Genomic DNA, 24,365 nt, shown 5'->3' on the forward strand with positions numbered 1-24,365 from the left:
TACCTAGTGAAAAAAGTGGAACAGAACATTGAGGAAGCCATCATTAAAAGCATGGGCAGAAGAGGGCTTTGCCGAGAAGAAGGGGCCAGAACGGAGACGACAGTGACATATCTCAAAGAGGGACTGTCCATGGCCACAGGTGGATCTGAACCTTTCGGGAAGAGGAAAATTAAAAACTGCTCGTAGATGATCATAGGAATTATTATTTTAATAAAAGCAAAAGCAAAGCAAATAAATGCACAAGGAAATAAGAATTCACACAGTAGGCGTGGGAACCAGATGGAAAGTTCTAAGTCCTCTACGCCCAGTCTCTGGGACTCAGACCTGTGAGCAGAGGTCACTGGCGATCTTTGTTCCAGCGGTGTTAGTAGGGGTAGTAAAGAAGTGGAAGCCTTTGAAGAAGTCTGGATATGAAGGGGAGGGAAAAGGCAAGCACTAGAGGGGTTATGAGGTTGGGGAGACTGGGGCTTCGTTGTTGTTGTTTAGTGTTTTAAGATGGGAACATGTGTAAATGCTGCTGGGTGGACCTGGCAGAAAGGAGAAGGAGAATTAGAGGAGAAAGAAGGGGAAGGGAACGTGGGCAGGCCGGGGTAGGGCATTGCAGGAGCGCCGTTACCCTGAGAGCATCTAGGGTTGTCACGGGAGTGAAAGGGTGTGGTATTTGCTGGGGGGTCTGGAGGTTTCAGTGGCAGACAGTTGAGGGCATTCCTGTCAGGCTGTTTTTCATTTCTCAGTTCTCATATCCTGGTAGACCACCCATGTTCATTGCCTTCGTGATTGAGCAAACTTCCCCCTCCAGGGCAAACAGTGAAGTTCCATCTTCTCAATGCCTCCTGGGTGGGAGCGGTGTGTGTCGTGTTTGGTAAAAGTGCAGCTCCCGTGGGGTTTGGGAAACTAGCCTTCTTGAATTGAACGAATCTGGATCCCTAATCTCAATTCTTAGATTAAGTAAGATTTCACAGAGATCTAAGATTTCCCCTTTCTAATCTCTAATTATGAAACTTTTCAAACTTACAGAAAATAATGGCCTGAAAATCTACTGCCAGGGGACACGGATGTTAACATTTTGCAATATTTGCATCAGAAAGGAATAGGATGCTAATGATAGAGTTAAAACCCACCCTCTCATTTCTTCCCTCCCCCTCCTCTCCAGAAACAACCACAACCATGTCTGCCCTTGCTTTGTACTTTTTTTTTTTTTTAAGATTTTATTTATTTATTCACGAGAGACACAGAGAGAGGCAGAGACATAGTCAGAGGGAGGAGAAGCAGGCTCCATGCAGGGAGCCTGATGTGGGACTCGATCCCGAAACTCTGGGATCACGTCCGGAGCAGAAGGCAGATGCTCAACCGCTGAGCCACCCAGGTGTCCCTTGCTTTGTATTTTTAGCGGTTGTACACATATCATAGGCACTATATATTGTTTTGTATTTTAAAATTATACATTAACAGTATCAACTTGCTTTTCCACTAATCAGGGTTTGCCATCCTGAAGCATAAAGCAGAGATCTAGTTCAGTGATTCTAATGGCTGCGTTGTGTGTCATTGTTTACTTACTATCCTCTACTGAGGAGCAGTTGGGTTTGAACTCTGCACAGTGATGCAGTGGAGGGCTTGTTGTGAGTATGCAGGAGTTTGCCTGAGGGAAAAGCCAAGAGGGACAACAACAGAGTTACAGGGAAGGCATATCTTATTGGTGAATGTGATGCATTTTTCAGTCTTTAATGTGTATGTATTCTTTGTTTATTTTTATTAATATATTAATTTTTGGTTATGGTAAAATAGACACAAAAATTACTATTTTAGGGGCACCTGGGTGGCTCAGCTGGTTAAGCATCTGCCTTCAGCCCAGGTCATGATCCCAGGGTCCTGGATGGAGCCCCATGTCACGCTCCTGGCTCAGTGGGGAGCCTGCTTCTCCCTCTACCCCCTGCTCGTGCTCTTTCGTGCACTCTTTCTCTCAAATAAATAAAAATCTTTTAAAAGAAGTTACCATTTTGGGAACCCTGGGTGGCTCAGCGGTTGAACGTCTGCCTTTGGCTCAGGGCATGATCCCCCAGTCCAGGGATCGAGTCCCACATTGGCCTCGCTGCGTAGAGCTTGCTTCTCCATCTTCCTGTATCTCTGCCTCTTTCTCTGTCTCTTCTGAATAGATAAATAAATAATATAAAATAAAAATTAAAAAAAAATAGGGATCCCTGGGTGGCGCAGCTGTTTGGCGCCTGCCTTTGGCCCAGGGCGCGATCCTGGAGACCCAGGATCGAATCCCACGTCGGGCTCCCGGTGCATGGAGCCTGCTTCTCCCTCTGCCTGTGTCTCTGCCTCTCTCTCTCTCTCTCTCTCTCTGTGCAACTATCATAAATAAATAAAAATTAAAAAAAAAAAACCCTATCTTCAAAAAAATTAAAAAAATAAAAAGTTACCATTTTAACAATTTTTAAGTGTACAATTCAGTGGCATTAATTGCATTAACAGTGTTGTATAACTATTACCACTATCTATTTCCAGAACAATTTCATCATCCCAGACAAACTCTATACCCAGGAGGTAATAATTACCCATTTCTCCCCCTTCCTCCAGGCTCTGTCCTGCTTTCTATCTGTATAAATTTGCTTGTTCTGGGTACTGCACATAAGTACATCACACAATATTTGTCCTTTAGTGTGTGTCTGGCTTATTTCACTTAGCATAATGTTTTCAAGATCCATCCATGTTGTAGTATGTATCAGAACTTTATTTCTTTTTATGGCATATTCCTCTTGTGGAACACTTAGTAATATTCCATTGTACGTATATTCCATATCTTATTTATTCATCTGTTGATGGATGAATACTCTGGTGTTTCCACCTTTTGGCTATTGTGAATAAAGCTGCACGGAACATTGATGTACAAGTATCTGTTTTGAATCCGCTTGAAATTTTTTTTTAATCAGACAACTATCTAGCTCTCTTTTCTTTTTTAAAAATTAATTAATTTAAATTCAATTAGTTAACATATGATGTATTATTGGTTTCACAGGGAGAGGTCAGTGATTCATCAGTCTCATATAATGCCCAGTACTCAGCACATCACTTGCCATCCTTAAAGCCCATCACCCTGTTACCCCATCCCCCTCCCCCCTCTCCTCCAGCAACCCTCAGTTTGTTTCCTATGACTAAGAGTCTCTCATAGTTTGTCTCCGTTTCTGATTTCATCTTCTTTTATTTTTCCCTCCTTTTCTCTATGATCCTCTGTTTTGTTTCTTAAATTCCCATATGAATGAGATCATATGGTAATTGTCTTTCTCCTATTGATTTATTTCACTTAGCATAATATCTTTTGGTTCCATCCACATCATTGTAAATGGCAAGATTTCATTTTTTTTTTTGTAATGGCTTGAGTCATATTCTATTCTCTCTCTATACACACACACACACACACACACCACATCTTCTTTATCCATTCATCTGTCAACGGACATCTGGGCTCTTTCCATAGTTTGCCTATTGTGGATATTGCTGCTATAAACATTGGGGTGCAGGTGCCCCTTCAGATCTCTACATTTTGTTTCTTTGGGGTAAACACCTGATAGTGCAATTGCTGAGTCATAGTGTAGCTCTATTTTCAACTTTTCAAGGAACCTCCATACTGTTTTCCAGAGTAGCTGAACCAGCTTGCATTCCCACCAACATTGTAAGATGGTTCTGCGTACTCGCCAACATCCATTGTTTCCTGACTTGTTAATTTTAGCCATTCTGAGCTGGTGTGAGGTGGTATCTCATTGGGGTTTTGATTTGTATTTCCCTGATGCCGAGTGATGTTGAGCAATTACATTGAATTTTATATTAATTTGGAGAGAATTGATATTTTATGATACTGATTCTTCATTCACAATGAACATAATGTATACTTCTATTTACTTATTGCCTTGTATATTAGTAAGATTTTAATTTTCTCAAAAAAAAAAAGATTTTAATTTTCTCTACAAAAGCTTTTGTATATCTCATGTGAGGTTAGTTCTAGATACCTTGTAGCTTTTATTTGTCTTATGTGTATAGGCAAATGTTTCAACCGTACAGGTACCTTATAGTTTTCGATGCCATTGTAAATAGCATCTTTCATTTTTTTATTTTTTTAAAGATTTATTTATTTATTTGAGGGGATCAGGGGAAGCGAGAGAAGGAGAGAGAGTGAAGCCTGATGCAGGGCTTGATCCCAGGACCCTGAGATCATGACCTGAGCTGAAATCAAGAGTTGGATGCTCAACTGACTAAGCTACCCAGGTGCCCCGTAAATGGCATCTTTTAAAAATTAGTTTCTGATTGATTGTTGCTGGGGTAATAGTCACATTATTAATTTTATATATTAATCTTATATTCACAACTTTACTGAACTTCCATTTCCAATAGTTTGCAGGTTCTCATAGACTTTCTATGTGGATAATTATGTTGTCTGCAAATAGGGAAACTTTGGCTTCTTCCTTTCTAATCCTTTATATATTTTATTTTTCTTATACCTGTAGTGCAGTAGAAGTGGTTATGGTGGGCCTCTCTGGCTAGTTCTGACTTTATTTATTTTTCTTTAAAGATTTTATTTATTTATTCATGAGAGACACAGAGAGAGAGAGGCAGAGACACAGGCAGAGGGAGAAGCAGGCTCCATGCAGGGAGCCCACTGCAGGACTTGATCCTGGGACTCCAGGATCACACCCTGGGTCAAAGGCAGGCGCTAAACCGCTGAGCCACCCAGGGATCCCGGCTTGTTCTAACTTTAAAGGAAATGCGCCTGAAGGGTAGACCCGGTGGTGCAGCGGTTTAGCACCACCTGCAGCCTGGGGTGTGATCCTGGAGACTCGGGATTGAGTCCCACGTCAGGCTTCCTATATGGAGCTTCTCCCTCTGCCTGTGTCTCTGCCCCTCTCTCTCTCTGTCTCTATGAATAAATTAAAAAAAAAAATCTTAAAAAAAAAAAAAAGTGCTCCTGAAGTTACACTATTAACATGATATTTTCCGGGGATCCCTGGGTGGCGCAGTGGTTTGGCGCCTGCCTTTGGTCCAGGGCGCGATCCTGGAGACTCGGGATCGAATCCCACGTCGGGCTCCCGGTGCATGGAGCCTGCTTCTCCCTCTGCCTGTGTCTCTGCCTCTCTCTCTCTCTGTGACTATCATAAATAAATAAAAAATTAAAAAAAAAAAAAAAAAACATGATATTTTCCTATAGGCTTTTTGTAGACACCCCTTATCATGTGAGTGAAGTTCCATTTTATTCCTAGTTTCCTAGTTTGTGGAATACTTTCATCATGGGTAGGTGTGGAATTTTAACACATGTTTTGTCTATATCTATCAAGATGATCATATAACTTTTCATCTTTATTTTTTAATATGGTGAATTCAAACTAATTCATTGTCTAAGGTCTTTTTTACCCTTGCATTTCTGGAATAATTCATGGTCATAAGGTATTTTTTTAAAGATTTTATTTTCTTTAAGTATGTAATCTCTCTACCCAACGTGGGGCTTGAACTGACAACTCTGAGATCAAGAGTTATGTGCTCTATCAACTAGGCCAGCCAGGTGCCTCTTGAAATATTCTTTTTTTTTTTTTTTTAATTTTATTTATTATTTATGATAGTCACAGAGAGAGAGAGAGAGAGAGGCAGAGACACAGGCAGAGGGAGAAGCAGGCTCCATGCACTGGGAGCCCAACGTGGGATTCGATCCCGGGTCTCCAGGATCACACCCTGGGCCAAAGGCAGGCGCCAAACCGCTGCGCCACCCAGGGATCCCCCTCTTGAAATATTCTTAATACATTAACATATTTGGAACACCTGGGTGGCTCAGTGGTTGAGCATCTGCCTTTGGCTCAGGGCGTGACCCCGGGGCCCTGGGATCAAGTCCCACATCGGGCTCCCTGCATGAACTGCTTCTCCCTCTGCCTGTGTCTCTGCCAATCTCTCTGTGTCTCTAATGAATAAATACAATCTTAAAAAAAAAATGCATTGGCATATTGTTTCCTAATATTTTAATTGATTTTTACAGCTCTTTTCTTTTTTTAAAGATTTTTATTTATTCATGAGAGACACACAGAGAGAGAGGCACAGACACAGGCAGAGGGAGAAGCAGGCTCCATGCAGGGAGCCTGACATGGGATTCAATCCCGGGATCTCCAGGATCACGCCCTGGGCTGAAGGCAGCGCTAAACCGCTGAGCCACCTGGGCTGCCCTACAGCTGTTTTCATAAGTGAATTGGTCAACAATTTTCTTGTATTGTTTAGTCTTGTCTTGGTATCAAATTGTATTAGCTTCATAAATGTCTTGAGAAGTTTCTCTCTTTCCTTGTTCTCTGGAAGAGTTTGCTAAGATAGAGATTATTCATTAAAGGTTTGGGAGAACTCTGTAAAACCACCTCATCCCAATACACCACAATACTATATATTGTGTATTGTGGGGATGGTTTTTACTACTGATTTAATTTATTAGATGATAATAAGAGTCTTTCATATTAATGCATGAAGCATTAACAAGTTACAGTTTCATAGGCCATTATTTAGTTGTCTAAATTTTCAAGTGTTTTAGTATAAAATTGTTTTATGTTTATTTTTAATAATCATCTTTTATAGATTTGTGCCCTTTTTAATTCCTTTTTATTTTTGAAATTTTATTTATGTATTCATGAGAGACACAGAGAGAGAGAGGCAGGGACACAGACAGAGGAAGAAGCAGGTTCCGTGCAGGGAGCCCGACGTGGGACTCGATCCTGGGTCTCCAGGATCACGACCTGGGTGTGAAGGCAGACGCTCAACTGCTGAGCCACCCAGGCGTCTCTTAATTCCTAACATAAACTTTGCCTTTTCTTTTTGTTGTTCTATCTTGCAGAAGATTTGTCTGTTAGTCCATGAGCTGCTTTTTGACTTTGCTTATATTCTCTGCTATCTTTATTATTTTCTTTCTTCTCCTCCTCTATGTTTATTATCTTCTCTTTCAAACCCTTGAATTTTTATCACACTTAAAAAATTCAATATTTAATTTTTTTGATTAGATAGTACATTCTCATAGCTCAAATATAGAAATGCCTATATATATATATATATATATATTTTTTTTTTTTTTTTTTTGCTTATATTCGTTTTATAGAGAGAGAGCATGTGCGTGGAGGGGAGCAGAGAGAGGTAGAGGGATAATCTTAACTCCAAGACCAGCACGGAGCTGACATGAGGCTCGATCTCGTGACCTGACCCTGTGATCGTGACCTGACCTGAGATCATGACCTGAGCCAAAATCAGGAGTTGGGTGCTCAACCAACTGAGCTGCTGAGGTGCCCTAAGGGTCTTTTTTTTTTTTTTCTTAAGAAAACTACCCCCCCAATATGGGGTTTGAATTCATGACCCCAGGATCAAGATCTCATGCTCTACTGACTGAGCCAGCCAGGTGCCCTGACTCAGAGATTTTTTTTTCAATGTTCATAAAACATTTCTCCTTGAGCTCTTTCCAAATACATATATAAATAGCTTCATTTTCCTTCCTTTTTTTCTTTTTGTCTATTGTATAATTGACATATAACATTATATTAGTTTCAGGTATACAATACACAATGTTTCAGTGTTATATATATATATTGCAAAATGATCACAATAAGTCTAGTTACAGTTTTTTTTCTTGTCATGAGAACCTGTAGGACCTACTCTCTTGGCAACTTCCAAATAGGCTATATGGTATCATTAACTAAAATCACCATGTTGTACATCCCCCTGACTTATTTATAACTAGATGTTTGTACCTTTTGGCCTCCTTCACTCATTTTGCCCATTGCACCATTGTTTTTTTTTTTAAATTTATTTGTATTATTTAAAGATGTATGTATTTATTTATTTGAGAAAGAGAAAGCACAAGAAGAGGGAGGGGCAGAGGGAGAGAGAGAATCCTCAAGTAGATTCCCCACAGGGTGTGGAGCCAGACACAGAGCTCTATCCCAGGACCCACGGATCATGACCTGAGCTGAAATCAAGAGTTGGATGCTTAACGACTGAGCCACCCAGCTGCCCCGTTCTTATTCTTTTTAATAGTTGTTGTTATTCTCATACAGTTTGCTATCATTTGGCTAAATAGTTCCCTGTGGATGGACATTTAGGTTATTTAACTCTTATTAACACATAAGTGCTATAGTGAATAACCTTGTACCTATAAAGTATATGTAGGTTAAATTCCTGGAAGTAGACTTGGGTGATTTTTATACATACTGCCAAGTTACCCTGCTTAGGTAAATTACTCTCCCTCCAGCAATGTATGAGAATGCCAGTTCCCCTACAGCTATGCCACCTAGTGTATTTTTAAACTTGTGGATTTTGGCCAATCATCAGATAGGCATCAGGTAAACAATGATTTCTTAGTGTGGTTGTAATTAAGTAAAGGTAAATAATCTTAGGCCTGTTTAAGAGCCATTTCTCTTTTCAGCCTTTACTCTTCGTTCAACCATCCAAATTCTTTGCTCATTTTCCTAATGGATTGTTGCTCTTTTTCTTTTAAACTTTGAATAATAGATTGTCCGTTGTCCATAATAGGAATTGTGGGATGTTTCACTCACTTTCTCCTTTCCTAATTATGCATTGTAAATGTAAAGCTCCATTTCACTCCATGTGGGTTGCATCCCTCAAGTTTTGATATGCAGTGTTTGCATTTTCATAAGATTATTTATTTATTTGAAAGAGAGCATGAGTGGGGGGGAGGGGCAGAAGAAGAAGCAGACTGCCTGCTGAACAGGAAGCCTGAAGGGCTCAGAGCTCAGAGCTGGATCCAAGGACCCTGAGATCATGACCTGAGCTGAAGGCAAACTCAAAGCCACCCAGGCATCTCTCCATTTTCATTGTTTTTTGTACTTTACTTGAGAACTTACTTTAGATTTAAGCTTATTATATTTCTAAACAGATGTGTTTTATTTTTGTGGTTTTTATATAATTGTTATTGATTTCTAATTTTATGCTATTGTGTCAGTGTTTTGTTGGTGATTATCGACTTTGTCTGGTGAACTTTAAAAAATGGTCTGGGTGTGCCTGAAAGCATGTGTTTTTCTCTATTCAGTTCAAGACTAATGGTATTGGTCAAGTTTTCTACTACTTTTTGTTCAGGTGGCCAATTATTGAAAGAAGTTTATTAAAATTTTCACTGATGATGGTGGATTTGGCAATTTTGTTAATTTTTCCTTCATATATTTTGAGGCTGTTAGATACATATTAAATTTAGAATTGTAATATATTCATGGTAAATTATTCCTCTTATATTTCTCTTGTTCCTTAATATTGTGGTCATTTTTTTCCTAATTACATTTTTAAAATATTGTGGAATATACCACAATACATAAGATGGCATAAAACGTGCATGTATTGTGTAAGGATGCATAAAGGGAGTACCCATCTAATGGCCTTAGGTTATGGAAGAATACAGGCAGTACTGTAAAAGTTCCTCAGTGCCCCCACACACCACATCCCTCTCTCTGTCTTTATCACAGAGGTAACAGCTATCCTAACTTTATGAGAATTTCTTTGCTTTTCTCTATAGAGTTTTGCCATCTGTGTATGCATCTCATTTAATTTATCCTTCTTCTGAACTTTATACAAATGTATTTTGTGACAACTTGCAGAGTGCATACAAGGAAGTCTGGGATTTTTTTTTTTTCTTTTGCTCAGTACTGTGTTTGACATCCAGCCCCGTGCGGGGTGGTAGCTGCAGTGCACTCGCCTACAGGCCTGTAGCATAGTCTTTTGTATATAGTTCATCCTCTGTTCATCAGTTACCTTTCACAGACATTTGGGTTGGTTCCAGTTTTCTGCTGCTACTAGGTACAAAATTCTTTTAAGTATCTCCTAATATAATGTGCAAGAATGTTAAAGGAGAATTTTGCCCGGGTATACAATTGCTGGGTCATAGGATGTGAAGGTAAGCCCCAGTTCTAGTTTATTTGGCATTGCAGGATATTTTCCTAAGGTTTTGTTCCCATTCGTATCCTTATTGCAATACCACTTCCCAACATTCCATATATATATATTACTAATATATATTACAGGGACTTTGAAATTTTTATTAATTTGTTGGGTATATAATGGCATTTCATGATGAATTTCTCATTTCACTGATTCCTAAAAACTGATCGTTTTTTCAAGTATTTATTAACATGAAACTGATTTAAACTAATATACTTAGGGGATCCCTGGGTGGCTCAGCGGTTTAGCACCTGCCTTCAGCCCAGGGCGTGATCCTGGAGTCCCGGGATTGAATCCCACGTCAGGCTCCCTGCATGGAGCCTGCTTCTCCCTCTGCCTTTCTCTCTCTCTCTCTCTCTCTCTGTGTCTATCATGAATAAATAAATAAAATCTTTAAAAAATAAATAAACTAATGTACTTAATTGATATCCTAATTTTAGGCCAAACTTTCATTAGAAATTAAACAATTTATTGATCCTCTAATGTTAAATCAATTTTGCGTTCCTGAGATGAACCTAGTTTGATCATATGTATTATCTTTGATTATCCTTTTTTGATCTTGCTGGATCCAGTTTGCTACTTTTTTAAAATTTTATTTATGTATTCATGAGAGACACAGAGAGAGAGAGAGAGAGGCAGAGACACAGGCAGAGGGAGAAGCAGGCTCCATGCCAGGGAGCCCAATGTGGGACTCCATCCTGGGTCTCCAGGATCACGCCCTAGGCTGAAGGCAGGCGCTAAAACGCTGAGCCACTCTGGGATCCCCCAGTTTGCTACTTTTTAAAGAACTCTGTATATATCTTTTGAGAGAGGTTGACTTGTAGTTTTTCCTTTTAGTGCTGTCCTTATCATGTTTTGGTAAGAAAGTTATGCTCTTCTCAAAAAAATGAGTTCAAAAATGTTCTGTTTCTATACTCTGAAGAATGTCTAAGATTGCAATTTTTTTGTTGTTATTGTTGTTGTTAAGTAGGCTCCATATCCAGTATGAGGCTTGAACTCACTAGCTTGAGATCAAGACCTGAGCTGAGATCAAGGGTCAGACACTTAACCAACTGAGCCACCTAGGTGCCCTAATATTTCAATTTTTTATTCCTGGAGTGTTTGCTGGAATTCACCTGGAAAATCATGTTGGTCTACATTTTCAGTGCAGGAAGATTTTCAATTTGATTTTCTTTAGTAATTTTAGGTATATTCAAAGTTTTCTATTTCTTTGTGTCAGTTATAGTAAGGTGTATTTTTCAGGAATTTGTCTATTTCATCTCATTTTTCAGATTTATTGTCATAAAGTTGTTCTTGATTCCCTTCTGTTATCTTTTTAATCCCTCTAGCATCTGTGATTAGGTTCCTCTTTTCATTCTTCAGAGTTTGTTTGCCTCCTTTGTTATTGGTCAGTCTTACCAGAGGTTGGTCAGGTGCATTACTCCTTTTAAAGAACCAGCTACTTTGGCTCTGTTGAGTTTCTGCATAGCATTTGGTTTTTATTTTATTAATGTCCACTATTTAACTTCCTTCTGCTTTCTTGAGTTTATTTTACCATTCTATTTTTCATTTCTTTTTTTTTAAGATTTTATTTATTTATTCATGAGAGGCACAGAGAGAGAGAGAGAGGCAGAGACATAGGCAGAGGGAGAAGCAGGCTCCATGCAGGGAGCTCGACATGGGACTCGATCCCAGGTCTCCAGGATCACGCCCTGGGCCGAAGGTAGCCCCAAACCACTGGGCCACCAGGGCTGCCCCTATTTTTCATTTCTTGAAATGAATGTTTAACTCCTTCATTTTCAGCTTTTCCTTTTTTATAAACGTTTCTCTCCAAGCACTACTTTAGGTATTTCTCAAGTTTTCATGGCTTTTTAAGTGTCTTTATCTAAATTTCGAGCAGATAATACTTTCCCATGATTCCAAACCTAGGAAATACAGAAATTTTTGTGCAAGGAGAACTCCCCCTCCCGAACTTACCTCCCATCTGCTCCGTTCCCATCGTGCCTGTGCCCATTGTGTCCTCCCACCTCCCACAGGTGACCTTGCTCTTGGTATTTCATGGATACTTCCAGCCTTTCTTGGTGGTTCACATGCAGTTATGACTAGCGAATCTTATTTTTCTTTTTCTATACACAACATATGGTATATTAAACATATTTTGCACCTTGTTTTTATATATCTTGGCAATAATTTCTTTTTTTTTTTAAGATTTATTTATTTATCTGTGAGAGACACAGGGAGAGAGAGAGAGGCAGAGACATAGGCAGAGGGAGAAGCAGGCTCCTCACAGGGAGCCCAATGTGGGACTTGATCCCGGATCCCAGAATCACACCCTGAGCGGAAGGCAAATGCTCAACTGCTGAGCCACCCAGGCGTACCTCCCCTTTTTTTTGACAATAATTCTTAGACATTCTTTCAGTGGCCTTATATCTAGAGCTTTATATTTTGTTTTTACGTCTGCATACTATTCCATTTCCATCATTTTGTCATCATTGCTGTACTGAGTAAATAGTTTTCCCTCCTTTTTGTTGTTATTACAAAAGATTATTATACATATATTCATGTTTTTTTTTTAAGACTATTTATTTACTCATAGAGACAGAGAGAGAGAGGCAGAGACACAGGCAGAAGGAGTAGCAGGCTCCATGCAGAGAGCCTGATGTGGGACTCCATCCAGGGTCTCCAGGATCACGCCCTGGGCTGCAGGCGGCGCTAAACTGCTGCGCCACCGGGGCTACCCTATATTCATGTTTAAATTACTTACTTTTAAGTAAGTAAAAGTAAAAAGTGCTGGGTACAGATTATATATATTTAAGATTGTGTTGTAAAACCTTTATTATGGAAAGTTAGAAACAAAAAATCAGAGATGATTGTGTTAATGACCCCCTGTGATTGTCTAGTTTCAACAAATACGGCCAGTCTCTCTTTTTTTTTTTTAACTGAAATCATGTTTTTATTTATATGTATATTTTTTATTGGAGTTCGATTTGCCAACATATAGTATAACACCCAGTGCTCACCCAGTCAAGTGCCCCCGTCTGCCCATCACCCAGTCACCCCACCCCACCCCACCCCCACCCACCCACCTCCTCTTCCACTACCCTTTGTTTGTTTCCCAGAGTTAGGAGTCTCTCATGTTCTGTATCCCTGTCTGATATTTCCCACTCATTTTTTCTCCTTTCCCCTATAATCCCTTTCACTATTTTTTATTTTCCCCAAGTGAATGAGACCATATAATGATTGTCCTTCTCCAATTGACTTACTTCATTCAGCATAATACCCTCCAGTTAGCCGGTCTCATTTTATCTATCTTCTTACTCACCTCCCCTTACTACTACCTCCACTCCCAGACTACTTGGAAATAAATTACAGACATCATTTCATCCGTAAATATTTCTGTATTTATCCCTATAAATATAAGGTGAAAGCTCTTCTAGGGGACCCTGGTGGCTCAGTTGGTTAAGTGTCTGACTCTTAGTTTCAGGGGTTGGGTCATGATCTCCACTGACTGCAGAGTGTGCTTGAGATTCTCTCTCTCTCTCTCTCTCTCTCCCCCTGCCCTTCCCCCCTCTCACATGTGCATTTTCCTTCTCTCTCTCTCTCTCTCAAATAAATAAATCTCTTTTATTTTTTAAAAGATTTTATTTATTTATTCATGAGAGACAGAGAGGGAGAGAAGCAGAGGGAGAAGCAGGCTCCATGCAGGGAGCCCGGTGTGGGACTTGATCCTGGGACTCCAGGGGCTCACCCTGGGCGGAAGGCAGACGCTCAACTGCTGAGCCACCCAGGTGTCCCTCAATAACAGTTTTAGAGAGATTTAACTTACATACCATACAATTCAGTGTACAGTTCAGTGGTGTGGTATATTCACAGAGTTGTGCCCCCAGGACCACAGTTATTTTTAGAACATCTTCATCAGCCTAAAAGAAAGTCCCTATTCTTTGGCAGTTACCCTCCATCACACTGTCCCCTTGACTCCACCCTTCGCTCTAGACAGCTGCTCATCTCTGTCTCTACAGATTTGCCTCTTCTAGAAATTTCCTGTGACTGGAAACCTACAGTGTGTGACCTTTGTGTCTGGCTTCTTTCACTTACTTTCTCAAGGATCATCCATGTGGGGGGCATCCCGGGTGACTCAGCCGTTTAGCGCCGTCTTCGCCCCAGGGTGTGATCATGGGGACCCGGGATCAAGTCCCATGTCGGGCTCCCTGCATGGAGCCTGCTTCTCCCTCGGCCTGTGTCTCTGCCTCTCTCTCTCTCTCTCTCTCTGTTTCTCATGAATAAATAGATAATTTTTTTTTTTAAAAAGGATCATCCATGTGTAGTATGCACATTTCTTATATTTTATTGCCGAGTACTATTCCCCATTCTGTTCATATTCATTCATCACTTGGACATTTGGGTTATTTGCCCTTTTTAGTTTTATGAACAATACTGCTTTTAACATTTATGAATAAGATTTTGTGTGAACATAGGTTTTCATTTCTCTTGGTATATAACAAGGAGTAGAATTGCTGGAACCATATGGTAAACTTTTGGAGAAACTGCCAGACTTTTCCCAAAGCAGTAGCACCATCTTAAAATCCAACTAGTAGTGTGTGAGAGTTTCTCCATATCCTCATCAACATTTGCTTTTATCTTTTCAACTTTAGCCGTCTTAGTGAGTGTGCAGTGGCATTTCATTGTGGTTTTGATTTGTATTTCCCTGATGGCTAAAGAAATGGCACATCTTTTCATGTGCTTTATTAGCAATTTGTGTATCTTCTTTGGAGAGGTGTCTTCAGATCTTTTGCCTTTTTAAAAAATTCCATTATCTGTCTTTTTTTTTTTAAGATTTTATTTATTATTTATTCATGAGAGACACACAGAGAGAGAGGCAGAGACACAGGCAGAGAGAGAAGCAGGCTCCATGCAGGGAGCCTGACGTGGGACTCCATCCTGGTCTCCAGGATCAGGCCCTGGGCTGAAGGCGGCGCTAAACTGCTGAGACACCTGGGCTGCCCAGCATTATTTGTCTTTTTATTATTGAGTTGTAAGATTTCTTTATATATTCTGGATAGAAGTTTTATGAGATACATGATTTGCAAATATTTTCTCCTGTTCTTTGGATTGTCATTTCACATTCTTGATGGTGTCCTTTGCAGCACAAAAACTTTTAATTTTGATGAATTCCAATTTACCTATTTTTTGTTGCTTGTGCCTTTTATGTCATATCAAATAAACCATTAGGTCATCTAAATCCATGAACACTTATACCTATATTTTCTCTTAAAAATATTATAGTTTTACATTTAGGTCTTTGATCCATTTTGAGTTAATTTTTGTATATAGTATGAGGTAGGGGTCCAATTTCATTTTTTTGCACATAGATATCCAGTTGACTCACCATTATTTGTTGAAAAGATGATTCCCATTGAATTATCTTGATAACCTTTCAAAAAATCAAATGAGAATAAAAGTAAAGGTTAATTTCTAGACTGTAAATTCTATCTCATTGGTCTATGTATCTGTCTCTAAGTCAGTACTACACTGTCATGATTATTGTACTTTTGTAGCAAGTTTTAAAATCAGTGTGGGTTTTCCAACTTTTTTTTTTTTCCAGATTATTTTGACTATTTAGAGTCCCTTGAATTTTCATGAATTTTAGGATCAGTTAATTTCCAAAACAAAGCCAGCTGGAATTTGGTGAGGATTGCTATATTAAGTCTTTTAATCTCTGAGGTTGGATATCTTTACATGTATTTAAGTCTTTGACTTCTTTAAGAAATGTTTTGTAGTTTTCAAGCATTTTGCTACATTTATTCCTAATTATTTTCTCTTTTTTTTAAGATTTTATTTATTTATTAGAGAGAGAGCATGGGCAAGGGGGAGGTGCAGAGGCAAAGGGAGAAGCAGGCTCCCTGCTGAGGGCTCTATCCCAGGATCCCAGGACCACAACCTGAGCTGAAGGCAGTCTCTCAACCAAGTGAGCCATGCAGGCACTCCTAATTATTTTATTTTTTGATGCTATTATAAATGGAATTATTTTCTTTTTACTATTTTATTATTTTATTTTTGAATTGTTCTTTGAATGTATAGAAATACAATTGATGCCTATATCCTGCAGCCTTATTGAACTTGGATATTAGTTCTATAGCTTAATAGATTCTTTAGGATTTTCTTTCTTTCTTTCTTCCTTCCTTTCTTTCCCTTTCTTTTTTTTAGTAGGTGCTATACCCAACATGCAGCCCAATGAGCAGCTTCAACTCCCAACCCCAAGGCCAAGACCTGAGCTAAGACCAAAAGTCAAACATTTAACCAATTGAGCCACCCAGGTGCTCCTAGGATTTTCTGTATATAAAATCATCTGTGAATGGAATAGTTTTACTTTTTTTCTTTCCAATATAGATGCTTTTTCTTCCCCCCCCCCCCCCCCCCTTTTTGTCCTGGTCAAAACCTCCAACCCAATGTTGAATGGAAGTGGCAGAAGCAGACATACCTCTCTTATTCCTTTTTCTCTTTTTTGAGAAAGAGAAAGAGTGCAAGCATGAGAAAGAACTAGAGTTGGGGCTGGGAGGAAGGGGCAGAGGGAGAGGGAGAAAGAATCTCAAGCAGGCTCCATGCCCAGTGTGGAGCTGATGTGGGGCTTAATCTCATGACTTCAAGATCATGCCCTAAACTGAAATCACACTCAACTGAGCCACCCAGGTGCCCCATCCTTGTCTTATTCAAGATCTTAGGAGGAAACTATTCAGTTTTTCCACCATTAAGTATAATGTTAGCTGTGGATTTTTAATAAACACTTCTTATCATATTGATGAAATTCTCTTTTCATTCAAATTTGTCGCATGCTTTCATCATGAAGATATGTCACATTTTGTCAATTGCTTTTTCTGCATCCATTGAGATGATCATGTGGTTTTTATCCTTTATTCTGTTAATCATTTACATTAATTGATTTTTTTATGTTAGCCCAAGTTTGCACTCCTGGGATAAATCCACTTGGTCTGGTGTGTAATACTTTTTATATGTTGCTAAATTTGTTTAGCATTTTGTTGAGGATTTGGGGTCTTTATTCATAAGAGATACTGGCTTATAGTTTCCTTTTCTTATTATATATTTGTCTAGATTTGGTATCAGGGTGATAATACTGGCTTTGTAGTATGAGTTGGGGAATATTGTCTCTTCTTTTTTTCTGGAAGAGTTTGAGAGAGATTGATCTTTATTGTTTTTGTTTGTTTGTTTGTTTGTTTTAAGATTTTATTTATTTATTCATGAGAGACACACAGAGAGAGAGAGGCAGAGACACAGGCAAAGGGAGAAGCAGGCCCCATGCAGGGAGCCCGATGCGGGACTTGATCCCTGGTCTCCAGGATCACACCCTGGGCCAAAGGTGGCGCTAAACCTCTGAGCCACCAGGGCTGCCCTTTATTGTTTTTTAAATATTTGGTAGAATTCACCAGTAGACCCATCTGGCCAGGCTTTCCTATGTGGTTAGTTTCTGGATTACTAATTCAATCTCCATACTGGTTATGGGTCTATTCATATTGTTTACTTCTTTTTGAGTCAGTTTTGGTAGCTGTGTCTTTCTAGAAATTTGTCCATTTCATCTAAGTTAATCTGATTTGTTGGCGTGTAGGTATTGATAGTCTTTCTTTACAATCCTTTATTTCTGCAAGGTTGATAGTAATGTTCCCTCTTTCATTTCTGATACTAATTTGAGTCTTTTCTTTTTATTTTCTTGGTAAGTTTAGCTGAAGTTTTGTCACTTACTGATCTTTTCTTTTTTTTTTTTTTTCACTTACTGATCTTTTCAAAACAACTTTTAGTTTCATTGATTTTTCTCTATTGCTTTTTTGTTCTCTAGTTCACTTATTTTTGTTCTAATCTGTGTTACTTCCTTCACTCTGCTTGCTTTGGGTTTAGTTTGCTTTTCTTTTTCTAGTGTTTGAGGTCTTTTTTTCTTTTTTAATATTGTCTTTTTGCAGGGAAAAATTTTAATCCTATGCATACACATACATGTGTACACACACAAAAAGAATATATGTTTCAAATACATAGAAGTACAATTGACCCTTGATCAACAGGTTTGATCTGTGTGGGCCCACTTATAAGTTGATTTTTTTCAGTAAATATATTGGAAAATTTTTAGGAGATTTATGATAGTTTGAAAAAAACTCACAGATGAACCACATAGCCTAGAAATGCTGAGAAAATTAAGTTAGATCTATCATGAATGCATGAAATATAGGTAGGTAGTAGGCTGTTTTATCATTTGCTACCATAAATATACACAAGTCTATTATAAAAAGTTAAAATTTATCAAAATGTATGCACAGACTTATAGACCATATATGGTGCCATTCACAGTAGAGAGAAATGTAAACAAAAGGGTGCAGAATTATATAACAACAGCATAAAACTGTAGAACATACTGTACTACTGTAGTGCTTTTGTAGCCACCTCCTGTTGCTATTGGGATGAGCTCAAGTGTTGCAGGGATCTGCTTAAAACTCCACGACAATCATCTCTGCATGAGCAGTTTGTCTCCATAAATTGCTTTTCACAGTAAAAAGTGATCTCTTGTGGCTTTTGCTATTAGTAGTTAAGTTGGGGAGTCAGAAGTTATGTGCAGATTTTTGACTTGGGCAGGTGGGGAGGAGGGGGAGGTCAGCGTCCCTAACCCCCTGCAATGTTCAAGGGTCAACTGTTTCTGTGTGTATCTCAAATACATACAAGTATGTATACACTGTATTTATATAAAGCAAGAATGTGAAACAAAAATTGGCTCTACAGGGAAGCTGCCTGAATTCAGTTCCCTGTTTTTACCACTTACCAGTGGTCAACCTGACCAAGTCCCTTATCTGCATCAAACCTAAGTTTTTTGAGCCACAAAATTGAGATATTAATCCCTCCCTCACTAGGTTTTTGTGATCATTAACTGAGCTAAAGTACATAAAGTGTCCTATACACAGTGTCTGCACAGAACCAGATACACAGTAAGTGCTGAACAAAAGGCAGCTGCTCGAAGAACGAAAGCTAATCCCTAGTGGTAATAATTTGTTCACCCGTCTGTCCTGGCAGTTCCTCTGTGACGAGGGTGCTGGTATTTCCGGGGACTACATTGATCGTGTGGATGAGCCTTTATCCTGCTCTTATGTGTTGACCGTCCGGACTCCTCGGCTCTGCCCCCACCCTCTCCTAAGGCCCCCACCCAGCGCTGCTCCTCAGGCCATCCTCTGTCACCCTGCCCTGCAGCCTGAGGAGTACATGGCCTACATTCAGAGGCAAGCTGGTGAGTAATTAGAAGAACAAGGAGAGGGGGCCCCTGGATGGCTCAGTGGTTGAGTGTTTGCCTTTGGCTCGGGTCATGATCCCTGGGGTCCTGGGATTGAGTCCTGCATCAGGCTCTCCGCAGGGAGGCTGCTTCTCCCTCTGCCTATGTCTCTGCCTCTCTCTCTCTCTCTGTTTCTCATGAATAAAGATATAAAATCTTAAAAAAGAGAAAGGAGAGGAAGAAAAGACACCAGGAGAGACAAGCGGAAGATAAGGTAGGCATGTGGCCTTGTCCTGCCCACACACTGTTTTTCAGTAGACTCAAAGCAGTATGGAGATAAAGCCCTAGAGGAGCTGCAAGACCTGGAGCCGCAAACATGGGGTGAGGCCCAACCCAGAGCGGTGCCCTCAAAGAGAGGAGGTAGGATCTTCCTGCATCTGTTCCGTGAAACTTCTCCACTTCTTCCCTTCCCCAGTCCTACTGACCTGCACTGACCGTTGGGGGTGGGGAGGAAGTCCTACGGGCCTTAATTCCTTAGTAATAGTGAAGGGGAATGTACCCCATTCTACTTGCTCCCTTCTGTTTCTCCCACCTTTCAGAGTCCTCCCTGTTCTCTGTATCCCAGGTGCACATCCAACCAAGGATGACAGTAAGGAGTCCGATTTCTGGAAGATGCTTCCTGAGCCACAGGAGCAGACCCCTGGGGCAACGGAGATGCCGGCTGAGGTGAGAGCTGGCTTCCCAGCTATTTCTCTGATGAGGCTGACCCTGGGCGAGCTGAGGTCATCATGAGTTGACCTACACCTATCTAGGGAGGCAAGGATCTACCCAGAACCACTGCCTTAAGAATGTGGTAGGTGTGAACGAGCCTGTGGACTTGACTCCGCCCTTTTCTCATCAGGAGCAGGAACCAAACCTTGAGGCCGCAGATCCAGCTCCGGCCCCTCCCCATGGTGAGCAGAACCCTCCACCTCTCCTTTACCGCTTGAATGTATTTTGGGGCTGGTGGGGGTGGGGTGGGGTGGAACTAAACACTGGTGGGGGAGGTTGGGCGGCCAGGCCAGCAGTGAATTCATCTTTATTGAATTGGAGGCAATACTATTTACAGACAGCAATGCTATTCTAGGGAGATAACGGAACTCGGTGGTTCTGCTACTTGCTGACTTTGTAATCCTGGGTGATTGCACTTAACCTCAATTTCCTCACCCCCAGCAGTGGGTAATCCCCCTACCTTACAGGGTAGTTGTGAGGTTCAGTGAGAACGAGTCTGTAGTTCACAGCAGAATGCCCCGAACAGAGTAGACCAGAGTAGACAAGAAATGGTTTCTATTTGGCAGAAAGGAGAGAACAGTATCCAGGGAAGAGAAGGCTGTGGCCCCAGAATCTCTTCCGTAGTCCTCAGAACTGGAGTAATTGCCAGCAGGGCCCAGCAGCGCGGGTGCGAGCAGCGTGTTAGCATCCCCTGTCTCATCTGTGGGTCCACCTTAGGACAGCACCCTCCAGGGGCCTGCGTCGGCCCCTATCTCAGTGACCAGACAGGTGGCTCCCGGACGCAGGGACCATGTCCTTCCCTGGTCTCCTCATCTCCTCTCCTTAGGAAATCAAAATAGAATTTAGGACAGAACTGCTTCATCCCTGCTCTTTCATCTCAGATTTTCAGAACAACGTACAGGTCAAAGTCATCCGGAGTCCTGCAGACTTGATTCGATTGATAGAGGAGCTGAAAGGTGGAACCAAAAAGGTACAGGCCCCTGCTCAACAGAGGGGGAGAACCCGCCTCCCTGCTAGGAGCGCTTAGAGAACGGCCCCTGGAGTGAGCCCAGGAGAGCTGACTCCCTTTCTTTCCTCCTCCAGAGTCCCCCCACTGCCACACTCCAGCCACTGTCTATCTGTGGCCCACACGTCTCTACTGAAACCCCAACTGTCCGTCTCTTTCTCCCGATCCCCGTCCACCTAGGGCAAGCCCAACGGAGGCCAAGAGCAGCCTGTAGGTGAGGCAGCAGAAGTCCCTCAAAGGGAAGCAGAGGAAAAGGACAAGAGTGACATGGATCATCAGAACGAGGTGGAAGAGGAGGAAGAGGAGGAGGAGGATGAAGATGAAGATGAGGATGAGCAGCAGTTACTGGGAGAGTTTGAGAAGGAACTGGAAGGGATACTGCTTCCGTCAGACCGAGACCGGCTCCGCTCGGAGGTGAAGGCCGGCATGGAGCGGGAGCTGGAGACCATCATCCAGGAAGTGAGCACAGCCCTTACCCTGCTCGCTTTGGCAGCCGGCTGCTCCTATGGACTAGGGCAGGCTGGGGGGGCAAAGGAATGAAGGGCGGCCTGCGGCTGGCACAGGGCAGGGAACAGTGTGCTCAGCTGCCACTTGTTTCCTTAATGGAAGGAGGGGACGGTAGGGAAGGGGAGACCAGAGGGAGGGCCAAGACTTAGCCGTTGCTCTCCTGTTAGAGCACGGACCACTGAGCTGCACTCCCCCGCCCCCTGACTCCACTCTCCTGCCTTGGGCATTCCAGACAGAGAAGGAGCTGGACCCAGACGGGTTGAAGAAGGAATCTGAGCGTGATCGGGCAATGCTGGCCCTGACCTCCACTCTCAACAAGCTCATCAAAAGGCTGGAGGAGAAACAGAGTCCAGAGCTGGTGAAGAAGCACAGGAAAAGGAGGGTTGCCCCCAAAAAGCCTCCCCCCAGCCCCCCACCAGCAGGTAAGAGCTGTTGGACAGGGTCCCTCAGCTGGTGTACCCTGGTGGGCATCCCGTTTTGCTCTTCCGAGGGTGTTCACTCCCCTCCATCCTCCTGGAACGCAGCTCTCCTGCCTTCTTCCCACTGCCTCCATCCCTTTGCCTGGTTACCTCCTACTCAGTCATCCCTTCAGGAAGCGGCTTTTAGAGCATGTCTGTCCGGTTTTCTGGCTGGCTCCCGTGTACCCAGCGCCTAGCACTTCCACGGCGCATGGTGGGTGGTCGGTAGAAACTAATGGAACGACTGGGAGCCAGCCCTGTGTGCAGAAGACCACACACCTGTGAAGGACGCAGCGTATCAACAGTGAGCCCCGTGCGCTGGGAAAGGCCCCCACTGGTAGGGTGTGAACGGGCAAGCCTGGCTGGTCAGAAGCCAGTTGCCTGGCAGGACAGACGTGAAGTTATTGCTTCCTCCTGCACCCCTGAGCTCCATGCCACGGGGTCATATGAGATTAGACATTCCAAATGGAATGTTCTGTTTTCACATCTTCCATCCCACCATCTCTATAAACATTAGAATGTCTTTCGAGTACCAGCATGTGGAACAAAACCACAGTTTTCCAACCTGCTTTCCTAAAACAAAACTCCTCCGTTGGCCCAGGTGACCTGATTTTTGCTTCAGAAAACACAGTGGTTTTTCCTGTAGGGGACAGGCAGGATGATTGGTCCAGGAGGGGAAAGGGAGGCTACGGTTAGTGGAGGGAGCTTTATAGGCTGAAGGGGGACGGAGGAAGGGGGCACTTACTCTGAGCCCCGGTTCATCCATGCGTGTGATGGAAAACTGCCAGGACCAGTTGATGGCTTAAGGAGAAGTTACCACCGCAGCCCCTAACCTGGAATCACGGCTCTGCTTTGTGTCTCCCTGTATGTCTCCCCCTCTAAGAGGAGGATCCTGAACACAGAGTCCGGGTCCGGGTCACCAAGCTCCGTCACGGAGGCCCCAATCAGGATCTGACTGTCCTCGAGATGAAACGGGAAAACCCACAGCTGAAACAAATCGAGGGGCTGGTGAAAGAGCTGCTGGAGAGGGAGGGGCTCACGGCGGAAGGTGGGCCCTGGGGCGGGCTGGCTTAAGAGTTGTTGGCAGGGCCTGCTGCCCAAGGTGGAGGGGCTGGGTCCAAGTGGACTGGAAACCTCGCTGGGGACCTGGGAGGCAGAGGGCCCTGCACGGACGCTCCCACCTTTTCTCTTCCTCTCACTGCCCACGTGGCTCCTTTCCAGGGAAAATTGAAATCAAAATCGTGCGACCAGGGGCTGAAGGGGCAGAGGAGGACTCACACTGGCTGACTGATGAGGACACGAGAAACCTCAAGGAGATTTTCTTCAATATCTTGGTGAGGGGCAGCCTACGCCCAGCCCTGGATCTCCAAGCCTTGACCCCGGTTTAGCCCGCCATGGAGATGAGAGCATGGCTCAGGCCCTGCTGGCCAGTCCCAGCCTCACCACCTCCTGGGCTGCTGGAATTTCTGGCGGCTGGGCGGGTGTTCCCCTGCGAAGAAGCGCTGGGCCGGGTCCCTGCCCTCCACACGTGCGGGCCCCGGATCCTCCAGGGCCCAGCGCTGCCCTTGGCTCTCCACCAGCAACCCCGCTCACCGCACCCCCGCCCGCCCTCCCCGCAGGTGCAGGGAGCAGAGGAGGCGCAGAAGGAGCGGCAGCGCCAGAAGGACCTGGAGAGCAATTACCGCCGCGTGTGGGGCTCTCGGGGCGCAGAGGGCACAGGGGACCTGGACGAGTTTGACTTCTGAGACCACTTCTGCTGTTAGCCGGCCAAGGAGTCCAGAGCCTGCCTAGCCTGGCCCTGCCTCCTCCCGCCCTGCACCCCGGGGCCCCTAGGGCAAAACAGCAGAGTAGGGCTGAGCGGTGGACCTGGCTTCCTCCCGCCTCCTGCCGCCTCCTTCTCTGGGAAGGGGTGGGGGGAGTAGAGGGGCCCCGTGGGGTGAGCGTGCTGCTGCTGCCGTCACCCCTGCTGCCCAGAGCCACCCAAGACCTCGCAGGCCTGTGGGATTTGCTCTCCCAGGCTTCTCCCCACAACCCCTTCCTTTTGTCCCTGGCTCCCCATACCAGTCCCCTAACTTGTTGGTTCCTCTCCCCTCCCTCCCTAGAGAGTTGGTGAGATCTTTTGAGCAAAGGAGGGTAGGGGGAGCAAGAAGAGTGGGGCGGCTCAGCAGGCCCCCCACGCCCTGCCTGAGCTGCTCCTCGGGGTCACCCCCTTCCCTTGGATCAGCTGGGGATTCCCTGCTCCTTCCCATGCCCACATTGTTCCCTACAATACGTGCTTCCAAGTTGAGGTGCCTTTGCCTCTGTTTCTGAGGAAATGGGAGAAAGTTGCCCACCACCTCTGACACGATCCCACTGAAAAGGGTGGGGTACGGAACCACCCACCATGTTCTTGAACAATCAGGTTTCTCAGTAAAGAACTGGACTATCGATCCATCAA

At 43.1% G+C, this 24,365-nt stretch overlaps 1 protein-coding gene and 1 long non-coding RNA gene across 7 annotated transcripts in view; one reads left to right on the forward strand and one right to left on the reverse strand.

The window, feature by feature from the left end:
* The window catches only part of OS9 (OS9 endoplasmic reticulum lectin), a 30,763-nt gene extending 6,398 nt beyond the window's left edge, over positions 1-24,365 (forward strand). Inside the window, exons 6-15 of one of the 6 annotated variants that reach the window (XM_038549810.1) lie at positions 18,994-19,204; positions 19,502-19,567; positions 19,812-19,912; positions 20,088-20,139; positions 20,839-20,927; positions 21,144-21,422; positions 21,703-21,892; positions 22,812-22,976; positions 23,150-23,262; positions 23,548-24,365. In XM_038549810.1, coding sequence (XP_038405738.1) covers positions 18,994-19,204; positions 19,502-19,567; positions 19,812-19,912; positions 20,088-20,139; positions 20,839-20,927; positions 21,144-21,422; positions 21,703-21,892; positions 22,812-22,976; positions 23,150-23,262; positions 23,548-23,673 — 1,392 coding nt within the window. In that variant the 3' untranslated portion in view covers positions 23,674-24,365. Of the gene's footprint in view, positions 1-18,993; positions 19,205-19,501; positions 19,607-19,811; positions 19,913-20,087; positions 20,140-20,838; positions 20,928-21,143; positions 21,423-21,702; positions 21,893-22,811; positions 22,977-23,149; positions 23,263-23,547 lie in introns of all 6 variants that reach the window. The other 5 variants (XM_038549811.1, XM_038549808.1, XM_038549809.1 and 2 more) reach the window with 5 other exon arrangements.
* On the reverse strand, positions 20,496-23,492 carry LOC119873574. The gene is made up of 2 exons (XR_005365301.1): positions 22,208-23,492; positions 20,496-20,778 (listed from the first exon to the last, which is right to left on the reverse strand). It is a non-coding gene; the product is annotated as an uncharacterized LOC119873574 (long non-coding RNA).

Source organism: Canis lupus, chromosome 10, assembly GCF_011100685.1.
Source record: "Canis lupus familiaris isolate Mischka breed German Shepherd chromosome 10, alternate assembly UU_Cfam_GSD_1.0, whole genome shotgun sequence".
NCBI lineage: Eukaryota > Metazoa > Chordata > Mammalia > Carnivora > Canidae > Canis > Canis lupus.